The sequence below is a fragment of the Equus caballus genome, chromosome 3 (assembly GCF_041296265.1).
Source record: "Equus caballus isolate H_3958 breed thoroughbred chromosome 3, TB-T2T, whole genome shotgun sequence".
Taxonomy (NCBI): Eukaryota; Metazoa; Chordata; class Mammalia; order Perissodactyla; family Equidae; genus Equus; species Equus caballus.
This window is the reverse complement of record NC_091686.1, coordinates 63,548,260-63,572,824: the sequence shown is the minus strand read 5'-3', so window position 1 is coordinate 63,572,824 and position 24,565 is coordinate 63,548,260. Positions and strand designations below refer to the sequence as shown.

At 36.3% G+C, this 24,565-nt stretch overlaps 1 protein-coding gene across 3 annotated transcripts in view; it reads left to right on the top strand.

Annotated features, from left to right (window-relative positions):
* The window catches only part of BMP2K (BMP2 inducible kinase), a 118,334-nt gene that overhangs the window by 30,517 nt on the left and 63,252 nt on the right, over nt 1-24,565 (top strand). For all 3 annotated transcript variants that reach the window (XM_023637871.2, XM_023637869.2, XM_023637872.2), the window contains exons 2-4: nt 14,573-14,691; nt 17,834-17,939; nt 24,223-24,365. In XM_023637871.2, coding sequence (XP_023493639.2) covers nt 14,573-14,691; nt 17,834-17,939; nt 24,223-24,365 — 368 coding nt within the window. The remainder of the gene's footprint in view (nt 1-14,572; nt 14,692-17,833; nt 17,940-24,222; nt 24,366-24,565) is intronic.

Sequence of the window (24,565 nt, the reverse complement as noted above, 5' to 3'; positions counted from 1 at the left end):
TGCATAGTGTGAGTTCCTAGTCAGGTCAAATAAAGACAAGCCCTGAGAATGGATCTTTTTCAGGGAGCTGCCTGACAGGTCTAATAGTGATGCATCTTGGCCTGTTTTGTTTCCTCCAGGATCTGCTAGGTTTTTGGCAGTTACTATGGTTGTGAGCTGTCTCTTTTCAAGACTACCATGGAGTTGGGAGTGAATGATAGGACTAGGACAAATTAAAATGTCACAAAGCTCACTGTTTTTACTGAAATTCAGTTATTTTTCTTGAATAAAAGCTCCTTGAATTGTTGCAAGCCTTTGGGTAATTTCCAGAGTTGTGAAAAAATTGATTTTTACAGTTTTTGCCTGTGTTCTCATTGCTTTTGTGGAGGAAAAGATTTTTGGGAGATCCTTAATTTTCTATTTTGGAAGTGTCCCACCTCTGATATTTTTATATCTGTTTTTCTCCCATGCTTTACTTTATCTTTTTGGAAACTACTATACATTCTGCTAAGATTCAGCTCATATATTACTTCTTTAGTGACACATTTTCTGATTTTCCTCTGTATACTACAACTTGTTTATGTTTCCCTGTGCATTGAACATAATTCCTTTACTCCACTTGTTATGATATTTACTTGTTTATTCATATCTCCTACTAGGTTTTGAGTATTTCAGACTACTTTTGATCTCTAGCTCCTGAGAGTTGAAGAATCACTGGAGATTATCTGTAGTTGTTGACATAATTTTACAAATGAGACTGAGGCCTAGAGAGAGTAAGACAGTAAATACTTGACTAAATATTAAGTGGCAGTTGTCTTTCTAAAACCCACTTTCTGCTAATTGTGCAGTACCTAATCATTATGCACTTAATAATTTTATATATAATTGTAAAGCTGTGGTTATATGTATTGCTAGATATTTGCAAGTGAAAACAAATCTATCTTATTAGAATTTCATATATACATTTGAAATAAAATCAGGAGATTACAGATGCAAGGCTAGTTAATTTTAAACACAATAAAAATTTCTTCCTTTTTCTTTTGAATTTTGTAAAAATAACAAAAAATTGGTATATATGTATGTATAAGGTAATTAATTTGATCTTTTTGATAAATATACAAGTGAGTGTTATTTTAGCAAATAATCTCTGTCAAGAAACTCTATTTTAGTCCATTGATAAAGACATTTCTTATAATACATTTTAGAAGTCATTTAAGAAATTTCAAGGGGCCAGCCCTGTGGCTGAGTGATTAAGTTTGCGGGCTGTGCTTTGGTAGCCCAGGGTTTCGCCGGTTCGGATCCTGGGCGTGGAGCTAGCACCACTCATCAAGCCATGCTGTAGCGGCATCCCACATGCCACAACTAAAAAATGTACAGCTATGTACTGTGGGGGCTTTGGGGAGAAGAAGGAAAAGTAAAAAAAAAAACAAAAAACAGTCTTTAAAAAAAAAAATTTCAAGACCATTTTATAGAATATGCAGATTAATTTATTGACCTGTCATGTACTGGCTGCCACATACTCTTTTTTTTTTCCCCCCAAACTTTGAAATCTATCAAAAACTTTATCATCTCTCTTCATTTAGTTTACTTAGTTAGGGACAACTTATAACTTTTTGAGATGCTGTCCAGTTTCACTAAGTAAGAAATTCCCCACATTGTAGTTATTGAAAAGTATTTATGGTGGTCTCTAAAGTCTGTTTCAAACAAGTTAAGAGAACTATGTTACATTATGGCAATTATTTGAAAAAATCAATGTCAATAACTTTGGTGACAATATTCATATTTGAGTCTCTGGGCATATAATATCTACATATGCAAATATATAATTTCTTTTGTTTAGTATAAATTGGATCCTAAAGTGTTTTAAGCATTATAGGAAACTATCTGTATGGTATTAGCCCACTTTATCTTACTGTTACCTAATACCCAAAACACAGGAGTATTATAATGCTAAATGATTGATTTTTGTTTGTAAGCTTACACCTTGGAAACATTTTATATACATAGTTCTTACTTAATGTGAAATACTCAATATTTGAATTTCTATGGAAATAATCTTACAAATGATGACTGTCTTCCAGGGCAGATGTGCTTGATGCCTGTTGAAAATTCTCTTAACTGCTAACAAAAGGAAGCCATTTCAAATTAGTTTACCAAAGAAAGAATTTTATTGACTGAAAGACAGAAACTTGGTGTCCTGAATTCAGCTGTACCTGAAGCCAACTGATATTTCTGTGTATATATCGTGTGTTTACAGTTACATTAGCATTTTTGTAGGCATTGTTACTGCCTACACAAAATGCCATCCTATGTGACATTATTTACCTAATCATTTACATGTTGCTGAAGGTTTCCATGTCTTCACTAATAAGTTCCTCATGGTAGAATTCTATAAACAAAGTCATGGGACAAAGAATATGAATATTTTTAAGGCTCTTGATATATGATATATAATCTTGAGGTATGATTATGGTGGAAATATTTTACTAATTTCCACATTCACTGAGAGTGTATGAAAGGTTATAAAAGATTATTGATTTTAGAACATCCTTGCTAACAAACATAATGATGCTTTACTATTAAATAATGATTTTTTTTTGTGGGAAAATTATTTTTTTAGGATGCGGGAACACAACTATCCTCCTCCTTGTGGCTATAAATAATGATAGATGGTAAAAACTAAGATATAAATAAGGATATCTCTTAAATATATATCTCTTGCTTTGATCTCTTCTCTGGGCGTAACAGTTGGAAATCTAATTGCCAATTCCACACCTCCAGTTGAATGTCCAACAGGCATCTCTAACTTAACATGTCCAAAACTGTGCTCTTGATATTCTGCCCCACACCTTCCCTGTTGACTATGAAGAACTGTTAAGAGTTTGAGATTTTACCTACTTGTGAGATGACAGGTTAGCTTGCCATAGTTTCGTGGGTGCTGACAGAAGACACGAGACAAGGGATTTTATTACTCATAGCAATAGCTCTAGCCAGAGTATCAGCATTTGCTCCAGTTCCCAGAGCCTCACTTCCCACAGGGCTGTGTGAAAGGGCCAGCGATGCCTACGTATGCAGTGGATTGCATTACAGGAAAGGAACCCTGAGCTTAGGGAACTAGAATCTTTTATGATGGGCAGTAAGTCTGCCCCAGCGGGGCTGGGAGGAGACATGAACTTTATTATGCTGGGCAGTAAACACAACTGCTCCTTGCTCCTGAGGGATACACTGGCTGTATCTTCTAAGGCTGTTCACTAGGCAGTCTTGAGAAGATAGTCCACAAGAAAGGCAGTCAGTGCCTCTACTTGCAAGATATGCAGAAATGTGAGAGGCTCGTGTTAAATTGTCTTCCAGCACAGTCTTCTCCATCTCGATTAGTGGTGACCTCATTCTTCCAGTTCCTTAGTCCGAAAACCTTGAAGTCATTTTTAACTCTTGCTTTCCTTTCACATCTCACATCCAGTCTGTTATGAAATCCTGTCAGCTCTACCTTCAAAATATATTAAGAACTTTTTCATTTCTTACTATTTCCACTGCCCTGGTCAAAACTGCTATCATCTTTCAACAGCATTATTGCAGTAGTCTGCTAACTGGCTTCCTTACTTTTAATCTTGCCTACCTTCACTTTATTCCCCACACAGGAGCCAGCATGGTCATATTAAAATATGAGTCCAGTCATATCACTCCTCTGCCCGGAACCCTCCAGTGGCTTTCCATTTTACTTGGAACAAAAGCCAAATTCTTTACCCTCTTCCATACGTAAGACCCTGCGTGATCTGGTTCCCTTTTAACTCTCTGACCTCTGTTCCTGTTATACTCCCCATTGTTCACTCTGCTCCAAGCTTTCTGGTCCCTTTGCTTTTCTTCAAACACATCAGCCAGGCTGCTGCCTTAGGACCTTTGCACATCCTATTTTCTCTATCTGGAATGCACTTGCACCAGTATCTGCATGGCTCATTCCCTCACTTTCCATCTTTACTCTGTCACCCCAGGCTTTCCCTACGCATCTGTATTAAACATTTCAACTGCACCTCTCCCCTCAACACAATTTTCCAGTCTACCATCCATCCCCACTTTAATTTTTTTCTCCTGAGAACAGACCATTATCTTGTATATAGTGTATATTTTACTTGTTTATCGAGTTTCAACCACTCTAGAATGTAAGCTCACAAAGAGCAAGGGGGTTTCTCTGATTTCCTTATAGTTGATTTTGTTCCTACCACCTAGAACAATGCTTGGCGCTTTATAAGCAGTTAATATTTATTGTTGAATGAATAAATGGTCTCCGTGGTAAAGTAAAATTCTGTTTTCAGAATTTGTATTGTGTATTAGAAATATAGTTAATGCCAAGGGAAAACAATGACTCAGATTAATTGCTTTTTATTCATGGAAGATCAATGTAGCAATTGTAGTTTATCAGTTAGAACTACTTCTAGTAGAATTAGATTATTAATATTAAGTCATTCACTCAACAAATAATGCAGGCAAGGTGGTATAGGCATTGAGGATACTGTGATAAATGAGGTGTACACAGTCTCTGTCTTATGGAACTTGCACCCAGTTGAGAGAGGCGTTGAATAAGTATAACAAGTATAAATATTGTGATGGGTAAATTTTTAGAAGTTTCTGTGGTAGGGGTTGCAAACTCAGGTGCCTACACAGGCCGGGCAGGCAGTGTAAACGAGTGCGGTGAGCCAGTGAGTGCATTGAAACAGTCGAGAGTAGAGGGGGCTGTGACGAACTGCAGAGCACTTGCCCTCTGTAAAGGGTATGGCAACTGACAGCGCTGTCTGATTGAGGTAAGAACCCACTGTTTCCTTATTTCCAAGTTTTTCAAGAAAAACTGAAAAATATAGATTGTCATCTGAAATATCACAATCTTCTAAGGCACTGTGCAGTCCACATCAAGTATGGTTTTGACTTACAGGCCTCTTCTGTATCAGGAATACTGCCTATTAAGTAAGATTCTATCAAGAAGAAAACTCTGGGTGGCAGGGGGACATTGTTCTCTTGATTATCTCAATTTTCTTTTGTTCCTCCTAAATTTTAATGTTATTCCCAGATCCTCCAATTTGTAATTATATACCTAGGTTTTTCTTCTCGTGTAACTAACTGGGACAGGTGTGGACATAAAAATCATTAGAACATGAGATTTATTCACGGGGAAAAAAAGCCCGCTGGCTCCATCTTATCAGTTTTGTGTTGGACTAGCTGCTTACCTTCTTAGTATTTAGTTTATTCCTCATCTGTAGAATAGGAATCACAGTTAAGTTGCCTCATGATGTGAGAACTACGTAAGATAATGTACTTAGAAGTGCTTTGTATATTGTCAGGGCTGTGTGAATGTTATGCTCTTGCTTTTTCTTTCCAACTCTCCCCGCTCCCTTTCCCTGCCCGACCAAATGTACCCCTCCTTTCATTGCCTTGTACTAGATAGCACTTACTGATACAATAACTTTGGCAAGAATTTAAGTTAGTAATCCTCTTTAGGGATATTTTCACTTTTAAAAGAAACTTCTGGAGTTATTGCCTTAACTCAAAGTACTGAAACGCTGGTGTGTCACAGACCATTGAGTAGGAGGATCTTTTCTCTGGCTCAAATCCCACAACCAAGTAAGTGACTGTTCCAGTTATCTCGAGGATAGTTTTCAAATGACATTGTTTTCTTTGGCAATGGTTGAAACCAGAAGTTGCTGACAGCTTGGTATTTCCTCTATCTTGTTGATTTGCATGATGTCTGGTGATATTCACAATATAAAAAAACCACGTGTCATTTTATCCTTTCCTTCCATCTCTCTTCTTCCATTCCCTAGGAAAACAAACTTGATAGGAGTAAACACTGCTAAAGCCCAGTCTTTCATAAACACGAAGTGCTGTGCATGTGAGGATGTTGGAGCTATAGGTTTCCAGGATACCATAAACACTTTCTGTGGCGAGAGACTTATCGTGCCTTTGGGGAAGCTGTGAGTCTGGATAATCAGCAGCAGAGTCTTTCTTGTAAAATAATAATTCTCAGTGGTGGTGGGGTTGTTGAGTGGCAAGGTAGAGAGGAATTACCCAGGGAAAAACATCCTGTGTCTCTTGTTCTTTTTCTTTCAACTTTGTTATGAAAAGTTTCAAAATAGACAGAAAACTTGAAAGAGTAGTGCAGTGAATAACCATATGCTCAACATCTAGATTGAACTACTACTAATATTTTACCATGTTTTCTTCATACATTTTTTTAGAGCACATGGGTAATTTTGAATAAGGACTCTGCATTAGATGAATTGTTATTCATTTTATTAGGTGGGACAGAGGTACTGTGGTTATATAGGATAATATATGCATTTTAAGAATGTGTATGTGTTTAAAGTACCTACTAAATATTAATGAGTAAAATGACAGGATACCTACTACTCACTTTCAAATAGTTCACCACCAACAAAAAACATGTTTTATGGTTTCTTCCAAACTAGAATTTAATCAAGGATTATGTATTACATTTGATTGTAATGTCTTTTTTTTTTGATGAGGAAGATTGGCCCTGAGCTCACATCTGTTGCCAGTCTTCCTGTTTTTCTTTTTCTTTTTTCCTTCCCCAAAGCCCCAGCATGTAGTTGTATATCCTAGGTGTGGGTCATTCTACTTCTTCTATGTGGGATGCCACTACAGCATGGCTTGATGAGCGGTGTGTGGGTCCACACCTGGGATCTGAACCAGTGAACCCTGGGCTGCCGAAGTGGAGTGCACAAACTTAACCACTCGGCCATGGAGCTGGGCCCTGTAATGTCTTTTAAAATCCAGAATAACCCTACCCTGTCATTTTTTTTTTTTACTCTGCATATGGAACACTGTACCAGACGACTAGCCAGGGAGTCACTATCTTGGACTTTGTCTGATTGTTTCTTTGTGTGATCATTTTCCTTATTCTAGCTTCTGTTTTCTGTAAACTGGAAGTTAGGCCTTAAGATTTATCAGGTCAGAGGTTTTTAACAAAGGTGCTTCATAGGTGATGCTGTTTACTTCATGTCGCATCACATCAGGAAGCACTTAATGTCAATGTTAATGCCAATGTTAGTGACCCCAAGACTTCTCCCTCATAAAGGAATGTTTTTCCTTTTGATGCTTTCGCACCACGTGAATATCCTATTTCTCATCATCCTTTCATCTAGGATTTTGTCGTACATTGATAATCCTTGCTGAATCAATTTCTTAATATCATACTTCTCGGTTTTTGGCACTGATACTTTTTTCTCCCAATCCCATTGACAATCTCATCATTTTGGGGAATGAATAGTGTCCCTCCATGTGTTGGGCAAGAAAATGGATTGATAACTGTGGTTACAGGAAACATTTAATGGTATCTAATTTTGTATAACTTATTCCAAGTTGGATTTTCAGTTCTTTGGAAAGAAAGTACTGATTAGGAGCTGAGATAACATTTTATGCTTGACAAAATTAATTTTTTGTAGTGACTAGGAAACTTTTACTTGTAGTCAGGTCAAAGAAATTAGTGTATGTTACTTTTAACAATACATTTTTTTTATATATAATTAATAATGTAATCTATTTTTTTTTTAAAGATTTTTATTTTATTCCTTTTTCTCCCCAAAGCCCCCGGGTACATAGTTGTATATTCTTCGTTGTGGGTCCTTCTAGTTGTGGCACGTGGGACGCTGCCTCAGCATGGTTTGATGAGCAATGCCATGTCCCCGTGCCCAGGATTCGAACCAACGAAACACTGGGTCGCCTGCAGTGGAGCGCTCGAACTTAACCACTCGGCCACGGGGCCAGCCCCTTAACAATGCATTTTAAAAATACCTTTTCTTTTCTTTTCAGAGCATTTTGGTTAATTCAAAAGTGATTGAACAGTTATGTTCTAAACACATTGATTATTCATTGTGCATTTACTATTGTGTGAGACCCTCATCAAGTTGCTTAACACCTAGTGGAAGACAGATTGATAAGCAGATAAGATCAAGTATGCTGTATGGTATGGACAGGAAGCTTTTTTGAGAGTTTTAAAGAAGTGCTATGCAACCTGTAAGGAAGTCTGATTGTATGAACAAATAAATATGTATTAAGCGCTCAATTCAGTATTGCGTGTCTCCAAAATATCTGGTACTGACTTCCAGATTCTTGGATCATTGCAAATCGATTTTGCAATGCAAGTAGTTGCATTCCAACGGTTCTCCAACAGCAAAAACCGGGGGGCCAACAATTCAGTTCAGTTCAGACACTACCCAGAGTAAGTACAGACCCCACAAGTTAAAGAGCTCAGTCCCACAAGATTGCCCCCATTTCAGATGCCAGCGGGCCATCAACACTTCTGATGAACTGGCTTGACTGCAGATTTGGGGGTTTCCATGACCCCTCTTCAGATTTGATAATTTGCTGCAGTGACTCACGGAACTTAGGGAAGTCCTATACTTATGATTGCCATTTCATTTTAAAGGATATAAATGGCAATCCAGATGAACAGGTATATACAGCAAGATCTGGAAGGGTCTCTAGCACAGGAGCTTCTGTCCCCAAGGAGTCAGCGTGCACCACTCTCTCAGTATGTCACTATGTTCACGAAATGGAAGCTCTCTGAACCTTGTTCTTCAGAGTTTTTATTGTGGCTGCTTTACATAGGCATGATTGATTAAATCACTGGCCACGTGATTAAACTCAATCTCTAACCCTTCTTTTCTCTTCAGAGTTTGAGAGGTTGGGTGGGAGTGAGGCTGCTAACTAAGTTCCAACCCTCTAATCATGTAATTGATTTTTCTGGGACCAGCTTCCATCCTGAAGCTATCTGGGGGCCCCACCCCTAATCCCCTCTTGAGCATAACAAAGATGCATCTATCAGGGAATTCCAACGGTTTCTGAAGCTCTGCGCAGGGAACTGGGGCAAAGACCAGATATATAGTTTTTCTTATATCATGTAGCATCAGAGTAATGCTTTTAATAAACATAATCGACTTATGGGACATTTTACCCTAAAATGAATGGGGAGGGATTCATTTAGACATCATTTGAGTGGCTTTAGTGGATTGCTTTCCATTACACACAGACTTCAAGAAACCAAACGTAGAGGTGGTGTATAGTGTTAAAAAAAAACAAAAAAAAGATTATTTTAGCCTCTGTTTAACTGCCTCAAATTTCCAAGTCGTTAAAATGAAGTATTATTTTATAAAGCTGATTTTGGCTTTGAATTATGTATAACATTTTATTTATATTTGGATTTACAAATGATTTGGGACACATTTATGCAGGTAAATATAGTCTCTTTGAACATTACTGTATTTATACGATATTTATCAAGCCATGTGTTTATTTCCATTCTTTGTATTATTTAAAATGTGTAGTCTAAATCTAACCCTGTAAGATGGAGTAGTAGTAATAACAGCAGCATAATAGTAACTAGAATAGTAGTAATTATAATGGCTAGTTTTTATTAATGGGCTATATTAGGTACTTTACATACGTAATCTCATTCACTTTTTAGAATAGTCCTATGAGACCTTATACTGTCTGCCAAGTGTACAAGGAACCCGGGGCTCCAAAGTTAACTTGTTTATACAACTAGTAATGCTGGAGTTAGTGTTTAATTCCATATCTGACTCCATAAGCCTTCTCTCCCCTTGCTCTTGCTATGCTGGGTTCCAAGAAAAAAATTAGTGGAGCATTTTGCCGTCGTTGATTGATTGATTGATTCATTCAGTAAATAGTAATTGTGTTCCTACTGACTTACTTGACATTACTCTGCCTTCCACGTTTACCTAGCAGTGCTTACTCTTTCAAAACCTCCAACCCTCATAATGTCCGTTATTCACATAAAGGACCAAATCCTATCGTTTCATTTCTTTTGTTGGTCTCTTCTTTAAAACGATGACTTTGGAATGCTCAGCCTTGCTCACTATATAATATTTAAGTTTTTTTGGTCATCTAATAGTAAGGTGTGGATTCCAGCATATCTTCTGGACATTAGTACTATTATTTACTGGCATTATTCTTAATGTTATTTTACAGTTATCTTACAATGATTATTTTTTATGATGACTTTGGAAATGGAAAAACATTGAAGCAAGTGTAACAGTTTCCTGGCTAATTTCAGGTAGAGAATGAAGTACTTGGTAAAATGATGCAATCGATATATCATATGCCTATTTAAAAATAGTATTAGCTTAACTGTGCTCACATATTCACCCCCTGCATTGTGAGATGACTGATAAGGATATAGGGCTAAAGTCATCCCTAACTACAGCAAATTTGCAATCATTTTTTCTTTCTTGTAGCTTTTAGGATCTTTTTATCCTGAACCTTCTGAAATTTCTTGATGATGAGCCTTGATATAGATCTCTTTTTGTTCCTTGTGCTTGGTATTTGCTGGGTGAGCCCTTTATGGAAACTCATGTACTTCAAGTTTGGGCTTGTGTGTATGTGTTATATCTTTGGTATATTTTTCTCCTTCGTTTTCTCTTTCTGGAACTTGTATTATTGTGATATTGGATCTGCTGGACTGGTCCTTTTATGTTCCTATCTTTTCTCTCCTACACCTCTGGAAAATTTTCTTAATTTTATCTTCTAGCTTCTATGTTGAAGTTTTTACTTTTGATATCTTAGTTTTAATTTGCCGAAGTCTTTTCTCATTCTCTGAATATCCCTTTTGTAGGACCCTGCTCTTATTTCATGACTACAATATTTTTCCTCAACTCTGAAGATATTGATAGGTTCTTTGGCTCCTGGCACCTCTTCAAAGTTCCTTTTTTCCTGTTTGCTTGTTTTTCATCTCTTGTTCATGTTAGAGGCTTTCTGTGAATGACTGATCAACCTTTGATGTCTGTTTTTTAAAGAGTGAGGCTCTAAAGTGATGATTGGAAGGGCTGTTTGCAAATGGGGAGGGTTTCTTGATTCAGGGCTTCACTTTAGTGTGATGAGTCAGAAAGCCACTTTTTTATTGTGTGCCTCTCAGATTTCAGTATCTATATATTTGCTTTCATCCAATTTCCCAGAAGAGAAATTCTCTAATCTCCTGTTATGATTAGGATGCGCTGTATGTCTGGTTCTTGAGGCTGAACAGTGGTCTTGGATTGAGGTGGAAGAGTCCTTTTTCAGTATTAGACTTTTACTTCATCCTTATGTTTCAGGAGTACGCCCTCCCCTCCCCTGTCTTCATGCCTCCACATGGTGCCTGGTGTCCCAGATTATTTAAAAACAAACTTTATCAGTATAAAGTAATTGGAGGATTCCCTGGGTGGATGGCTCTTGAGATTGGATGGAGGGTTGTGCATTGTGATTTATCTCAGGCTGACTACAATGTAAAACTAATGTCCTAATCCGGGTCCGTGGCTTCTTGTCCACTTAACCTGGTGGACTACTTAGCCCTGCTCTAAGGATTATTTTTTATTGATGAATTTCTACTCTTTTGGATACTTTTAGTTGGTAAAATCATATCTATGCCAGAGGAAGTACAGGGAAGATGAGAAAGAAAGAAGTTGGTTTTTTAAGTTTTTGTTCATGACATGTTATCTTTCTAAACAAATTCGAGCGGAGTTACAAATATATATACCATTAATAAATTAAAAATAAGTCAAAATGGAAAAATAATGGCTTAATAGGAGGAATAAATAATGATTTATCAGGAGGAAAACTGAATCTGTAGAAATACGTGTCGTATGTTCATATGCAGTTACTAAAGGCACCTGGCATCTCTGGAGCAGTGCCTTCCAAGATGCTGCTCAGTCAGGTGCGAGCTACATGGTCATTATTTTAATACTGCTAACTGAAGTAACTTTAGGTTGGTTTAAAGCCACTCCTTCATTTAAATATGATTACTTTTTGTGGAGGGGCCAGAAAAGAGGTGAGGCTTGTTAGGCAGCACATGGAATTGTTTCGCATGTGAACTGCATGTCCTGCCTATGTTGTATGATTTAAAGATAACAAATGATATCCATAATTTCCCTTTTCATGTTAATTTTCATAAATACACATTTATTTCCCATTTTACTCTGTCAGACCATTACCTGTCACTAATTCTTTTGTTTTTATGAGATTTTGAGAACATTTGGAATGCTTTGTAGTACCCTCTTAGTCCCATATTTGTAATTATACATTTAGCATTAATTTAACAACTGTGCCTTGAATTGAACTATATATCGAATTGGACATAGAAATAAATAATGTATAATTTGTGGTTACTTTCTGTAATTTTTTGATTTGTATATGAAATGAGCTGAGAATTGAAGTGCATGATAATATAGTCAAAACTCTGGGTACCGGTGACTGAGGGGCTGATGAACATGAATTGGGTCATGAAATACTTCTATGAAGAAATGCGTGTGTTGAAGAATTTGGTAGATATGGACTGGTGGCCAGCAGATCGATGATACTCCTCTCTTGAATTACTGTAATGTCTTAACTAGCTACCTCCCATTAAATGCATTCTTCAAACAGAGATAATATTAGCTAGTCTAATAATCAGAAAGTTCTGGAAAATATAGTGTTTAGAGAAATGTAAAAAAATTATTCCATTTCATTCTCAAAGCAAGCACTATTATTGACCGTTATTTGCCATGTTTAGATATAAATCATAGCTGATGAACAGATTCTCTCTCTATTTAGAAAGCTTCATGTTTGCCCAGATCTATGTCTAATTTAGGTTTAGTGGAATTGGCAAACTTTAACTTCTGGATCAGGGGTTTTATGCAGAAAACTTAGTTAATATTTTTTTCTCTCATTTCCCTGATTCATAGGGATAACATTACTTTGTTCTATGGGTGGTTGAGAATGGATATGTAGGATCCATGTTTCCTCCAGGAACTTTTTCTCTGGCTCAGTGGACACTTAACTAGGTTGTACATCAGAACCATCTGGGGGACACCACCTCGTTAATAACCAATTTACATTATTATATCTTCATAAGAACATACAAAAGTAGGATAATATAATGAGTAGGGATTTTTAGCAATATATATACTAGGTCTGACTGAGACCTTCTGATTCAGACGTGGGATTCAGAACTTGGAAACTGTTGAAGGAAAACTCACACATACTCACCAGCTCACCAGGCAGTTCTGATGCATAGCTGTGTCTGGGAATCCTTGTTCTAGGGGAATCTCTGGATGTCTCAAAACAAATGCTATTTAAGTGATTTATCTTGACCTATACTCATACCACCTCCATATCTAGATATATTCTAACTTTTAGCTTTTTCTTAATTTTTTAAATCAAGTAAAATTTGAATGGTTTAACTAGCATATGAAATTAGTGTTAAGTGAACTTCTTTTAAAGAAATGTACTGCATTATTAGAGCTTTTACTTAAAGTACTTTTCCCAAATGTCATCTTGTTCTCTCCTGGTAACTGCCTTGTGAGGGGGTTGATTTGATCTCCCGTGCAGTATATACATGGAAACCCAAATCTATAAGGTGGGAGCTGGGCAGCTTCTTGTAACTGCAGTTGGTGGATGTGGCAACTCTGGAATGAACCTGTACTGATTCTGGCGTGTGCTAGGAGCTCTTCCCCCTGCTGTTGGTTTGACTGCTTTGCATGGAACTGGAGTGCAAGTGCCTAATCATTGCTCAGGATGCTGCTTTATAAGGGCTATCTAATTGATAAAAGTGACACACCAGTTTTTGCTTTAAACTGTAATTAAACTACAAAATATCCTATGCCAGGATGAGTTTTGAAAAAATCTCAGGTGGAAATATTTGTTTAGATGTGACAGATGTAATTATTCTCTAGAATACCTAACTGTGTGTTTCAGTTACTGTGCTTTCTCAGGTGAATTAACAGACTGTCCAAATAAGTGTGGCATAAATAATGGGGACATTTATCATCTCACATCTCACAAGAGTTCTGGAAGGAGGTGGTTCCAGGGTTCTTTAATTCATAGCCTGACTCTCAGTGTTCTGGGTCTTTTTCTCTCCAGTTCCTTTTTTCATCATGGCCACAGATGGCTGCCATAGATCTAAACATCATATTCTTGTATAACAGAATCCAAAAGCTGGAAGGAATAGCAGGGCTTTCTTCACAAGTCGCTTTTTTTCTGAGTGGAAGATCTTTCCCTGCTTCCCCCGGCAGACTTTCCCTTATATACCATTAGTCAAAATTAGTTACACATCCAATCCTAAATCAGTTACTGACAAGAGGAAGTGAGATTCCCATTATTACCTTAGAGCCATGTTGGTTCATCCCCAAGAACTGGAGGAGGGATCCTGTTGATAGCTCATTTAAATAACATCAGTATTTTGTCATCACAGAGAGGGGGAGGCTGATGGGTAGACAATTACTAGTATATGCCAAACTGTAGTAATATAGTTATGTTCTCACATTTTCTACACACTATATAAGAGCTATTCCCCTGCAAAATGATTTTTAGTATTTTAACGTTTAAAAGGAAAGCACGTTCATTTGAGAAGGATGTGCTCCTCTAGGTGCTCCCTCATGATTGGCCTTGGAAGCCAATGTTTTAGCTGTTAATCTGATGTGTTAGTTACTTACTGTTCTTATTTTTGTCTTGGGTACAGTCACTTTATTTCCCTCTGAGATTAAGCTCCTCAGTGATATTACATGATTTTGGAAGTAGTTGCTGATTCTTTTTAATTAACTGGTACTTGTTCTTCTAGGTGGATTCTCCACGGTTTTCCTGGTGCGGACACATGGTGGAGTTCGCCATGCACTGAAGCGAATGTATGTCAATAACATGCCAGACCTCAACATTTGTAAAAGGGAAATTACAATTATGGTGAGTGAGAGTAATTCCATTTTAAAGATTTGGTGTATTTTCTTTTGGTTTTGCACCATAATATTAACCACCTTTTTGGCAAGTTACTTATTGGTTTATGCACATCTAGAAAATCTTTGAAGATCATTAAATTAACTTGGGAAATTATCTGGGAATTTGTAGTACATTCCTTATAGCCATTCTTAGGGCTAAATACAGCCAATCCTCCCTCTCTTCTTTCTTCTCCTCCCTACTGTAGTTCAATGGGCAAACTACTCTGCTTGCTTTTTTCCTTTTTTAAATACATTTTGATTATAGAATATTTTGAGGATAGAAAAATTTAGAGAAATATATAATGAACACCACTTTACCCACTACCCAGCTAAGAAGTAAGACCTTACAGATACAGATGAAGGCTTCTGTGTATTCTTCCCCAACCATATCCCTACGCTGTTTTCCTCATCCAGAAAGAAACCACTGTCCTGAATTTGGTGTTTACCATTCCCATAGGTATTTAATACATTCACTGTATATGTTTGTATTGACAAACAATAATTAGTTTTGCTTTTCATTTTTAGAATCATTCTGTGAGGTTATTTTTTTGGTGTACTCTCCAATATATGGTAAGGTATCCTTCAGCAAGGGAAAAATTCTTTTTAAATTTTAGGAAAAGTGAAAAATATTTTAATAGGCCATTAAAGAAAATTTTAGTAACTCAGTTAACTAGACTAAACAGTTAAAAACAATTGCAAAATAAAGTTTTCATGTTTTTCAAGGATCCCTTATGCTCAGTGCTCTGGATGGCTTGTTGTTGTCCCCCTCCTCCCCTCGTTTGCCCTCTTTCTCCTCCCTTCTCTTCTCTTCCTCTTCATCATCTACTGTTTATCAAGTGCTAATATATGTATTTAAAATGTTTGTTTTATTGATGTGAAATTCACTTAATATAAAATGAACCATTTTCAAGTGAAAAATTTAGTGGCATTTAGTATATTCACAGTGTTGTGCAACCACCACCTCTGTCAGTTCTAAAACCTTTCGTCGCTCCAGAAGAAGCTCCCCAGCCCATTAAGCAATTGCTCTCTGCGCCCGCCTTGTTCCAGCCCCTGGCGACCACCTATCTGCATTTTGTCTCTATGGATTTACCTGTTCTGGATATTTCATATAAGTAGAGTCATGCAATATTTGACCTTTTGTGTCTAACTTCTTTCACTTAGCATGTTTCAAGGTTCATTGACATTATAAAATGTATCAGTACTTGATTTCTTTTTTTTAAAGTGTTTTTTTTTTTTTTTTTGAGGAAGATTAGCCCTGTGCTAACTACTGCCAGTGCTCCTCTTTTTTGCTGAGGAAACCTGGCCCCGAGCTAACATCCGTGGCCATCTTCCTCTGCTTTATACGTGGGATGCCTACCATAGCATGGTGTGCCAAGTGGTGCCATGTCCACACCCGGGATCCAAACCGGCGAACCCCGGGCCGCTGAGAAGCAGAACGTGCGAACTTAACTGCTGCGCCACTGGGCCGGCCCCAGTACTTAATTTCTTTTTGTGGTGAAATAATATTCCATTGTGTGTGTGTATCAATCACAACTTGATTATCTGTTCCTCTGCTGATGGACTTTTTTTAAAAACCGTTGAGGGACATTTGGGCTGTTTCTACCTTTTGGCTATTGTGAATAGTGCTGCTATGAACATGTGTGTATACTTTGTTTAGTACTTGTTTTCAGTTCTTTTGGGTGTATATCTAGGAATGGAATTGCTGGATTATATGGTAATTCTGTATTTAACTTTTTTAGGAACCACTAAACTGTTTTCCATAGCAGCTAAACCATTTTCTGTTCACACCAGCAATGCATGAGAGTTCCAGTTTTTCTACGTCCTTGTAGACACTTGTTATTGTCAGTCCTACTTATCTAACTGCTAAGAGGGGGATTCCTTATTTTGTATCAACATCTTTATCAACACACATTTTGAACCCTTTTGTTTGAAGATAGGCACATTTACACAATCTGACTTACGTGAATTCTGCTTTTTTTGGTCCCTATTTCATAGCTAGACTAGAGTTGATTAGGCTTTGAGACTTGCTTTTTTTAAGGTAAGGCTATTAGCCAAAAAGGTGAAAAGATTTGTCCTTAGATAATGGGGGATCTTAGACTAAGTTCTCTAACTAACTTGAGCCCGGGTGTGGTACTCTTGTGCCATAATTCTTCCTTTCAATAGAATTTGTACAATTTGAGGCATATAAAATAAAGTCATCGACAGCATCAACAGTCAAATACTATGCTTTTGAACAAGATATTTTAGGGAGATGAACTCTTGGGAGCAGTGGTCTTCCAACTTTTTTTGATGACCCGTCTCCCATTATGTATGTCTATTTTTGAATTATTCACATGTTCAGCTGCCATTAGCCAACATCTCAAGTTATATTACACAGTTAAAACTAGGTTTATCATTAACAACAGTGGATGTAAATTCATTTTAAATAGTATTCTTGATAATTATTTTTTAATTTCCAGACCTAATTAGATCATTATTATTTTTAACCTCATTATATACTGATGATTATCTTGTACTAGGAGCAAAAGTGTCAGATTTGCCAATTATTTCTCATTTCCTTGTACTTGTATTATTAGGATTATCTTTACTCTATGGTTTCTTTACAGAAATCTTTTGTAGCCGCTTGTTCATTTTTTAGGTTATTTACTTAAAAGTACATCCATTCATAAATCCACTTAACTAAGTTCACATAAATTGCAATATGTTGCAGGCAGGCAAAACAAACAAATGAGAGTATAATTGTTCATAAATATTAGAGCTTAATTTAGTTTCTTTTTGTGGATAAAAATAAATGTAAGTAAAAATTCTGATATTTTATTCTTGAGTCCCAAAGGACTGTCTTGTACATTCACTTTTGGAGACTCTTGCTTTTGAGTGAAGCATCTCTTTCTTCCTGATTGAATTTAAAAATAGTATTCAGTGATGGTCAATGTAAGTAAATTTTCCGTTGAAACTGTAGTAACCTTTTTGAAATATGTGAAATTCCATACTTAGGCCTAATTCTTACTTTTTGAAATTCTTTAAATATATTAATTTAGACTTCAAAACCATTGCTAACAATAGAGCTTTAAAGTATGTTTTCCAATTTTTAAAATGTTTGTTTTTTACAGAAAGAGCTGTCTGGTCACAAAAATATCGTGGGTTATTTGGACTGTGCTGTTAATTCAATCAGTGATAATGTATGGGAAGTGCTTATCTTAATGGAATATTGTCGAGGTAAGTAGTTTTTGCCTTTATTTTATACTAAAAAAAATTGCCCTTAAAATGGGTTACTAGGTGTCTTGGTTTCTCCCAGGGCAACTGTCACCTAAATCTGGACACTTATTGCAATCTCAGCTTTAATTATCTAATTAAGGAATGCTGTTAAAAAATATTTAAAACCTGGTCATGGTTGCTGCAGTGATAATATGAGCATGTAAATGGACAATTAGAAGAATGCTGTTGGGTTTAAAGCGGGTAATCTCTGCAGGTAGAGAGCAGTTACACTTCTTGCACCCTTACATTTCTTTTATAATCCAACCCAGAAGAGCTTAATGTTTCCATATTAGGGTTGTAAGATTTTTTCCCAGCACTCTACCATGTTATCTTTCAGCATATTAAATGTAATAAATTTCGAGGATGCCTTTTGAGCTATAATTTTTATAAACTCATATTATGTGGTCTTTTGGAGTTCTTTTGTAAATATCCGAAGCTAGAAAACCACATTTTATTTGGACCTAATGTGGTGTTTTCAAAGAAATATTTACTTGTAAAGTATGCTTTCAGAATAATATAATTTTTAAAACATCCTGAATTTTTTTTTTCTTTAATGTGTGTGAAGGGGGTAATTAATCCATTTCCTGCAAACTTGCTTTTTCTTTTTTATCAGACTGCATCTGACAGTTTGGGTTCTAGGGAGCCCTGGTTTATATTTAGATTTTTTAGAGACAGTTATGATTGTTAATTGTGATACCAGGAACTCTTGTTATTTCCTGAAGATTGGAGGAGGAGGAGTGGGGTAGTGGTGATGGAGAAAATATGGTCTCATTTATTCCAGTCTTGTAAGGAAGGAAGGACAGAGGAAGATGAAGTGAGTGAATATTATCACATGTATTGTGATATGTTTATTTCCAAATATAATATAAAAAAATTAGATGTTTTCCTGATTATTTTCTTTTATTTATATCTCATCTTCTCTACTGTAAAGCACTGTGATCTTTTTAAGGAGAAGATACTGATTTTCTCTACCCCACTTTCCTGAATTCTAGCATTTATGATGCTAATTATTAACTGGATTAGAGTTGACCAATAGCCCTTGGTTACGTGTAACTTCTTAGAAATAATTGAATCGGGCATAATCATAACCCTGGATGAGTTTAATTAACTATCATCCAGAAGACATTTTAAAAGGGGAACAAAATGAACTTCAACTTTTAGGGGACTAATTTTATTTTAAAGTAAAAGTATGACCTGAGCTATGTTTTGAGGAAGGCATTCTTTTGTTTTTTAAAAATTTTTTGGAAATCTTATCTAGTTGAATCAACAAGCTTTTACACGAAATTTTAATTTTTATCAACGTAATTCGTGGATATATTTTAAAACGTCAAGTAGTTAAGCTGTGGCTAAATCTGTATCCTTCTGGCCCTTCCCTCTCCGCAGAGGCATTCACTTTAAAATCCTGGAAATGTTTCTTTTCATATTTACTTCCGCATTTCTACACTGCATTATGTAGGAGAATCTGTAGTTTTAGTGAGAGATTTAGAGTATGAAAGAGAAGGGACTAGAAAAGCAGGGATTTTCTGTGATTCTGGGCATGAGGAGGCTCTTGAAAGAAAGTTTGCTGGTGCTATTTCTGATTTTATGTTGTAGATAATATCTCCAAGAAAAGATGAGCATTTTACTGTCAGTGTGGCATATTCTCAGTTTTTGGATTAAATCAACAATCAGTGTTTAAATTATTTTATTTTCCATTTAACTGTGACATGTAATAGTCTGTAATTGCGTTCTTTCTTATCCTTCTTTTTATTTTTCCTGGAGTTAATAATTACCCCACTTTTCATTGGCCTAATTTCCTTCATATGTGTTAGTACTTTAGCCCCACATTCCCCAATGGAAGTGTAAATCTTTGTGTAGTATGTTTAAACATTTTAATATTTGTGTCAATTTCATTTTTTCTTCCCTTAGAAAGTCTCCTTTGGGGAGACTTCAGTTCTGCTTAATTTTGAACAGCATTTAGCTGTCATTCAGGACTTCCCTTTTCCTCCCTCCTGTCTTAGATTCCCTGCTATTCATGCCTCCCCTTGTTTTTACTCCCTCCTTTGGTAGAGCACAGTTTTTAGTAGCTTTTGGATAACAGATTTATGGAATGAAACATTTTTGAAACCTTGTGCATATAAAAATATTTCTATTCTAATCCATATTTGATTTGTTAATTTGGCTGGCTAAAGAGTTGTAGGTTAGAAATAATTTTGATCTAGAATTTGGAAGGAATTATTCCATGTTTTCCTAGTGTTGTTATTGAGAAGTCTGGTGCATTATGATTCCTCAGTTTTTTTATGTGACCTCTTTTTCATGGATGCTTTTAGAATCTTTTCTTTATCCCCAGTGTTCTAAAATTTCAAGATATGTGTGCTTTGCTGATGGGTCATTTTTGGTATCCTTTTTGGGCACTCAGTATTTACGTCTTTCATTTTCTCTGTTCTCTTTTTCTGGACTTTTCATTTTTAGGATGTTATCTTCCTAGATTGATCCTCTGATTTTATTTTTAAAAATTTTTCGTCTTTCTTTTTATTCTACTTGTGTTGGGAGCATTCCTTAAATATATCTTTGAGCTCTTCTATAGAATTCTGTATTTCTACCATGTTATTTGTAATTTTCAGGAACTCCTTGTTCTCTCACTGTTGTTATTCTTTGTTACAATACACCTTGCTCTTGTTTTAGATGCAAATCTTTTGTTGTCTGCAGATATTGATTACAGTTTTTAAAGGCTTTTTTTCAATTTCTTGTGTTTTTGTTTTTTTCTGAATTCTTTCGTATTTTTTATTGTGCGTTTTCTTTTAGGTTAGAAGTTTTCTTCAGATGTTTCACCAGCTAAGCTTACTGCATGTATTGCAGATCAGAATGCACCCTCTCAGTAGGCAATTATGTCTTAAGAGAGGGAATCCAGAGGGCCTGAATAGAGCATTTTCAATTCCTTTTCTCAGATGAATCAATTAGATAAGTTCCTTTTCCCTCCTATGGGGTAGGAGTGAGTTGGAGGGGTAGAGAATAGGGGAAACATGCTCTCTCCTTACTACCTCTATAAAAGCTAATTGTATTGTATAAAATAGTTTAAAAATGAAGGTACTTTTGCAAGGGAGTCAGTGTTATGTATATAGTTCAGGTGCATTGGTTTTGATTATGTAGGGATAAAACTGTATAGAAACTAGAAGAATGTGTTGTATAGCTGATGTACCCCACCATGGTTTCCAGTATCAAATGTTTACAGTCGTCTTTTGTCAGATGTTATATCTCTCTAGGTTCATGGTTTGGCACCACTTAATTTGCTAATATTCTGATGTATAAGTTAAAAAGAAAATTATGTGCTTTAGGTATCAGACTTCCAGAAATCAGAGTTGGTATTTTGAGTTTACTTTTATTACTTTATGAAAAGAGCTTTCATTTGTAGGAGGTGTTCTACAGAAATTCCCATGGATAATATATGTGTTAGCTTTTGCTTGATAACAAAACGTCCCAAACTCAATAGCGTGAAACAACGGTTGTTTATTATTGCTTGTGGATTAGTGAGCGAGCTGTTCTAGCCTGAACGTGGTGGCGTGACACTGCTTGTTTTGGCTGGGCTTGCTCACATCTAGTGGGTTTGCTGGGATTAGTGGGAGTGGCTCTGCTTCACATGTTCTTCCTCTCCTTCCTGGAGCTAACAAGCATATTTTTCTTGTGGAGACAGTAGAAATACAAGTGAGCAAGTAGACGATGTGAGGCCTCTTAAGGCCTAGGCTTGGGGCTGGCACACTGCCACTTCTGCCTTATTCTATTGACCACAGCAAGTCGCACTGAACTGAAATCAAAGAGCAGGACATTCTCTCTGCCCTACTTATTGGGAGGAACTGCAGTTACTGGGCAAAGGGCGTGGATAAAGCAAGGGTTGAAGATTTGGGGCCAATGATGCCATCTACTGCAGATAAAAATTAGTTGTCTTGTAAAAAAAAGTCATAGCAAAATTTAAATGGAATGATAGGTTTCACTCTATGGCTGTCTAAGTTAAATGGTAATAAGTGTAATCTCAGAGATAGGAAAATCGTTGGATGACTACTTCAAGAGGTTAGAAGAATGTTGACTTTTTAAATTTTAGTGATGAAATTGGGCAGAATGTAAAAGCTTTTGTTTAGGAGATGATGCCTGTTTGAAAAATATGGAAAGATTTGAAAGTTATATGCATCTTGTTTTAAAAGACCTTCAGTATACTGAATCTGAATTTTTAAATTTTGAATCTGATTTTTAAATGTTTCATTAGAATATCCTTATGTTAATTTAATTTTCAGAAGACTTTGATTTTGAATAATTAAATTTTGTGTCTGCATTTGAAGTGAGCTCAAATACAGCTTTTAGCTTTTTATGGGGATTTGGATTTTGTGATTCAAAGTTTCTAGCCCAAAGATCTCTGAATGGAAGAAAGAGGATTAATATTTTAAAATTTTCAACTCATTACAACATTGAAAGTTTGGAAGTGGTAGAATGAGTTCAAGGTTATGGTTTCTTTAGCTGTGAAATGATATTTCAAGAATGTAAATGAATACCAATAAAACACTTTTCATCCTGTTAAATTTTTGGTTAAAATGAGTCAGGGTGTCCGTCAAACAGGAGGATGGAGGAAATTGCTGCCTACCTCCATCTTAGGAGATACCCTGAACAAATTACAACCCAGCAGACTTGTTTTCTGAAAGTTAGGGATTGATAGGGATTGATAACTTGTAAAATTTAATGTTTTTTCTGCTTTAAAATTCTAAGAAAAAACTATTTCACAAAATACATGACAGTGCTGTTTAGACAATAATAGTAAAAGTAACAGGTGTATATGAACTTTTTTACAGATTACAAAGTAGCAAACATTTATTTATCCAATCTTGTTAAAGAAAAGTATCAAGTTAACTACAAGCTTGCCCTTTTAAATTCCCAAACTTGATTTTTGTTAGAATGCTTTCTGAATGAATTACGTGTTCACTTGTGTTCTTAAAATATAACAATAGTTAACTTTTTCTTAATAATTAAGAGTTGTCATTATTAGCCCATCAATTATTATAGTATATTGTAATACATAATAATCCTCTCAGGGCTCTTTGGTATGTGTGGCTATTGATGTTAGTAAGTTACGCTGCCCATTATCTGTTACCAGGTTAGAGCATTAGCCTCTTAACCTATCTCGCCATTTCCACTCTTATGATTCCCCGCATCCCCCAATCGAGGAGGTCTTTTAAAAAGTCAAATCAGCTGGCCGGCCTGGTGGCGCAGCGGTTAAGTTTGCACGTTATTCTTCTCGGCGGCCAGGGGTTCACTGGTTTGGATTCTGGGTGCCGACATGGCACCGCTTGGCCTGCCATGCTGTGGTAGGCGTCCCAAGTATAAAGTAGAGGAAGATGGGCATGGATGTTAGCTCAGGGCCAGTCTTCCTTAGCAAAAAGAGGAGGATTGGCAGTAGTTAGCTCAGGGCTAATCTTCCTCAAAAAAAAAAAAAAAGGCAAATCGGGAAGTTTCTTCGGTTCTCAAGATAAAATCTAAAGTATGGCTGATCACTGTCTATGTTGTCAGTGTCATCTCACCTTACTCTCTTATCTGCTTCCTAGACCATATCCACTTGGGCTTTCTTTAAATTGTTCAAGTCATTAAGCCCTTTCCCAAATTAGAGACCTTTGTACATGCCACTCGCTATTGCTAGCATGCTGTTCTCCCAAATCTCTGCCTGGTTAGTTCCTAATTATCCTTCACTTCCTTGTGCAGCTCTTATCTGACATCCACTCCTCCCCATCTTCCCCATCCTCCTTCACCAATTTGAATTTAGGTTTCTCTCGTATTATCCTTATTGTATGTAATTATGATATACATTTGTGTGATTGTTTATCTCTGCCTTTAGACTATAAATTCCATGATAATAGAAACTATATTTTTGTTCACCATTGTTTACTTAATAACTAGCACAGTGTAGAGTAACTGTTTCTTCAAATTTGTGATGCCATCAATTATAAGGTCCACTCTGATTTCAGAGATGTCAAAATGTTAAAAAATGGTCAGTAACATTAGCAGGCCATCTTCTATCTTAAGATGTTTTCATCTCAGAGATGTAAAATGTGAAAAAATGTATGTCATTGAATCAGTACAATGTGGTATAATACGTATCCTTACATGAGAATTATGAAAAAGCCAGTTCCCCATTGCCTGAGACCATAAAGGCATTTCTTAATTTCTTTATTTGTGATAAACTTCCTTTATTAAAAATATGTCGTCTCAAAATGACTCTTTTGGTTAGCTGGGCAGGTAGTGAATCAGATGAACAAGAAGCTGCAGACGGGTTTTACGGAGTCAGAAGTGTTGCAGATCTTCTGTGATGCCTGTGAAGCTGTTGCAAGGTTGCATCAATGTAAGACTCCAATAATTCACCGGGATCTGAAGGTATGAACCCTAGACTACTTATGGATAATACAGTTTAAGCTTTGGAGTTAAAGTGTTTTTGGATTGTCTTCATCTAAATTAGTTGTTATTACCGGCACTGAGATCAGCCTCTGTCCTCTGCTCCATTTCCTGAGGCCGTCTAAAGACTGACTGTGGAATTGAAATCGTGCTTTCCATGTCCCTGAAGCTTGCTAGCATCG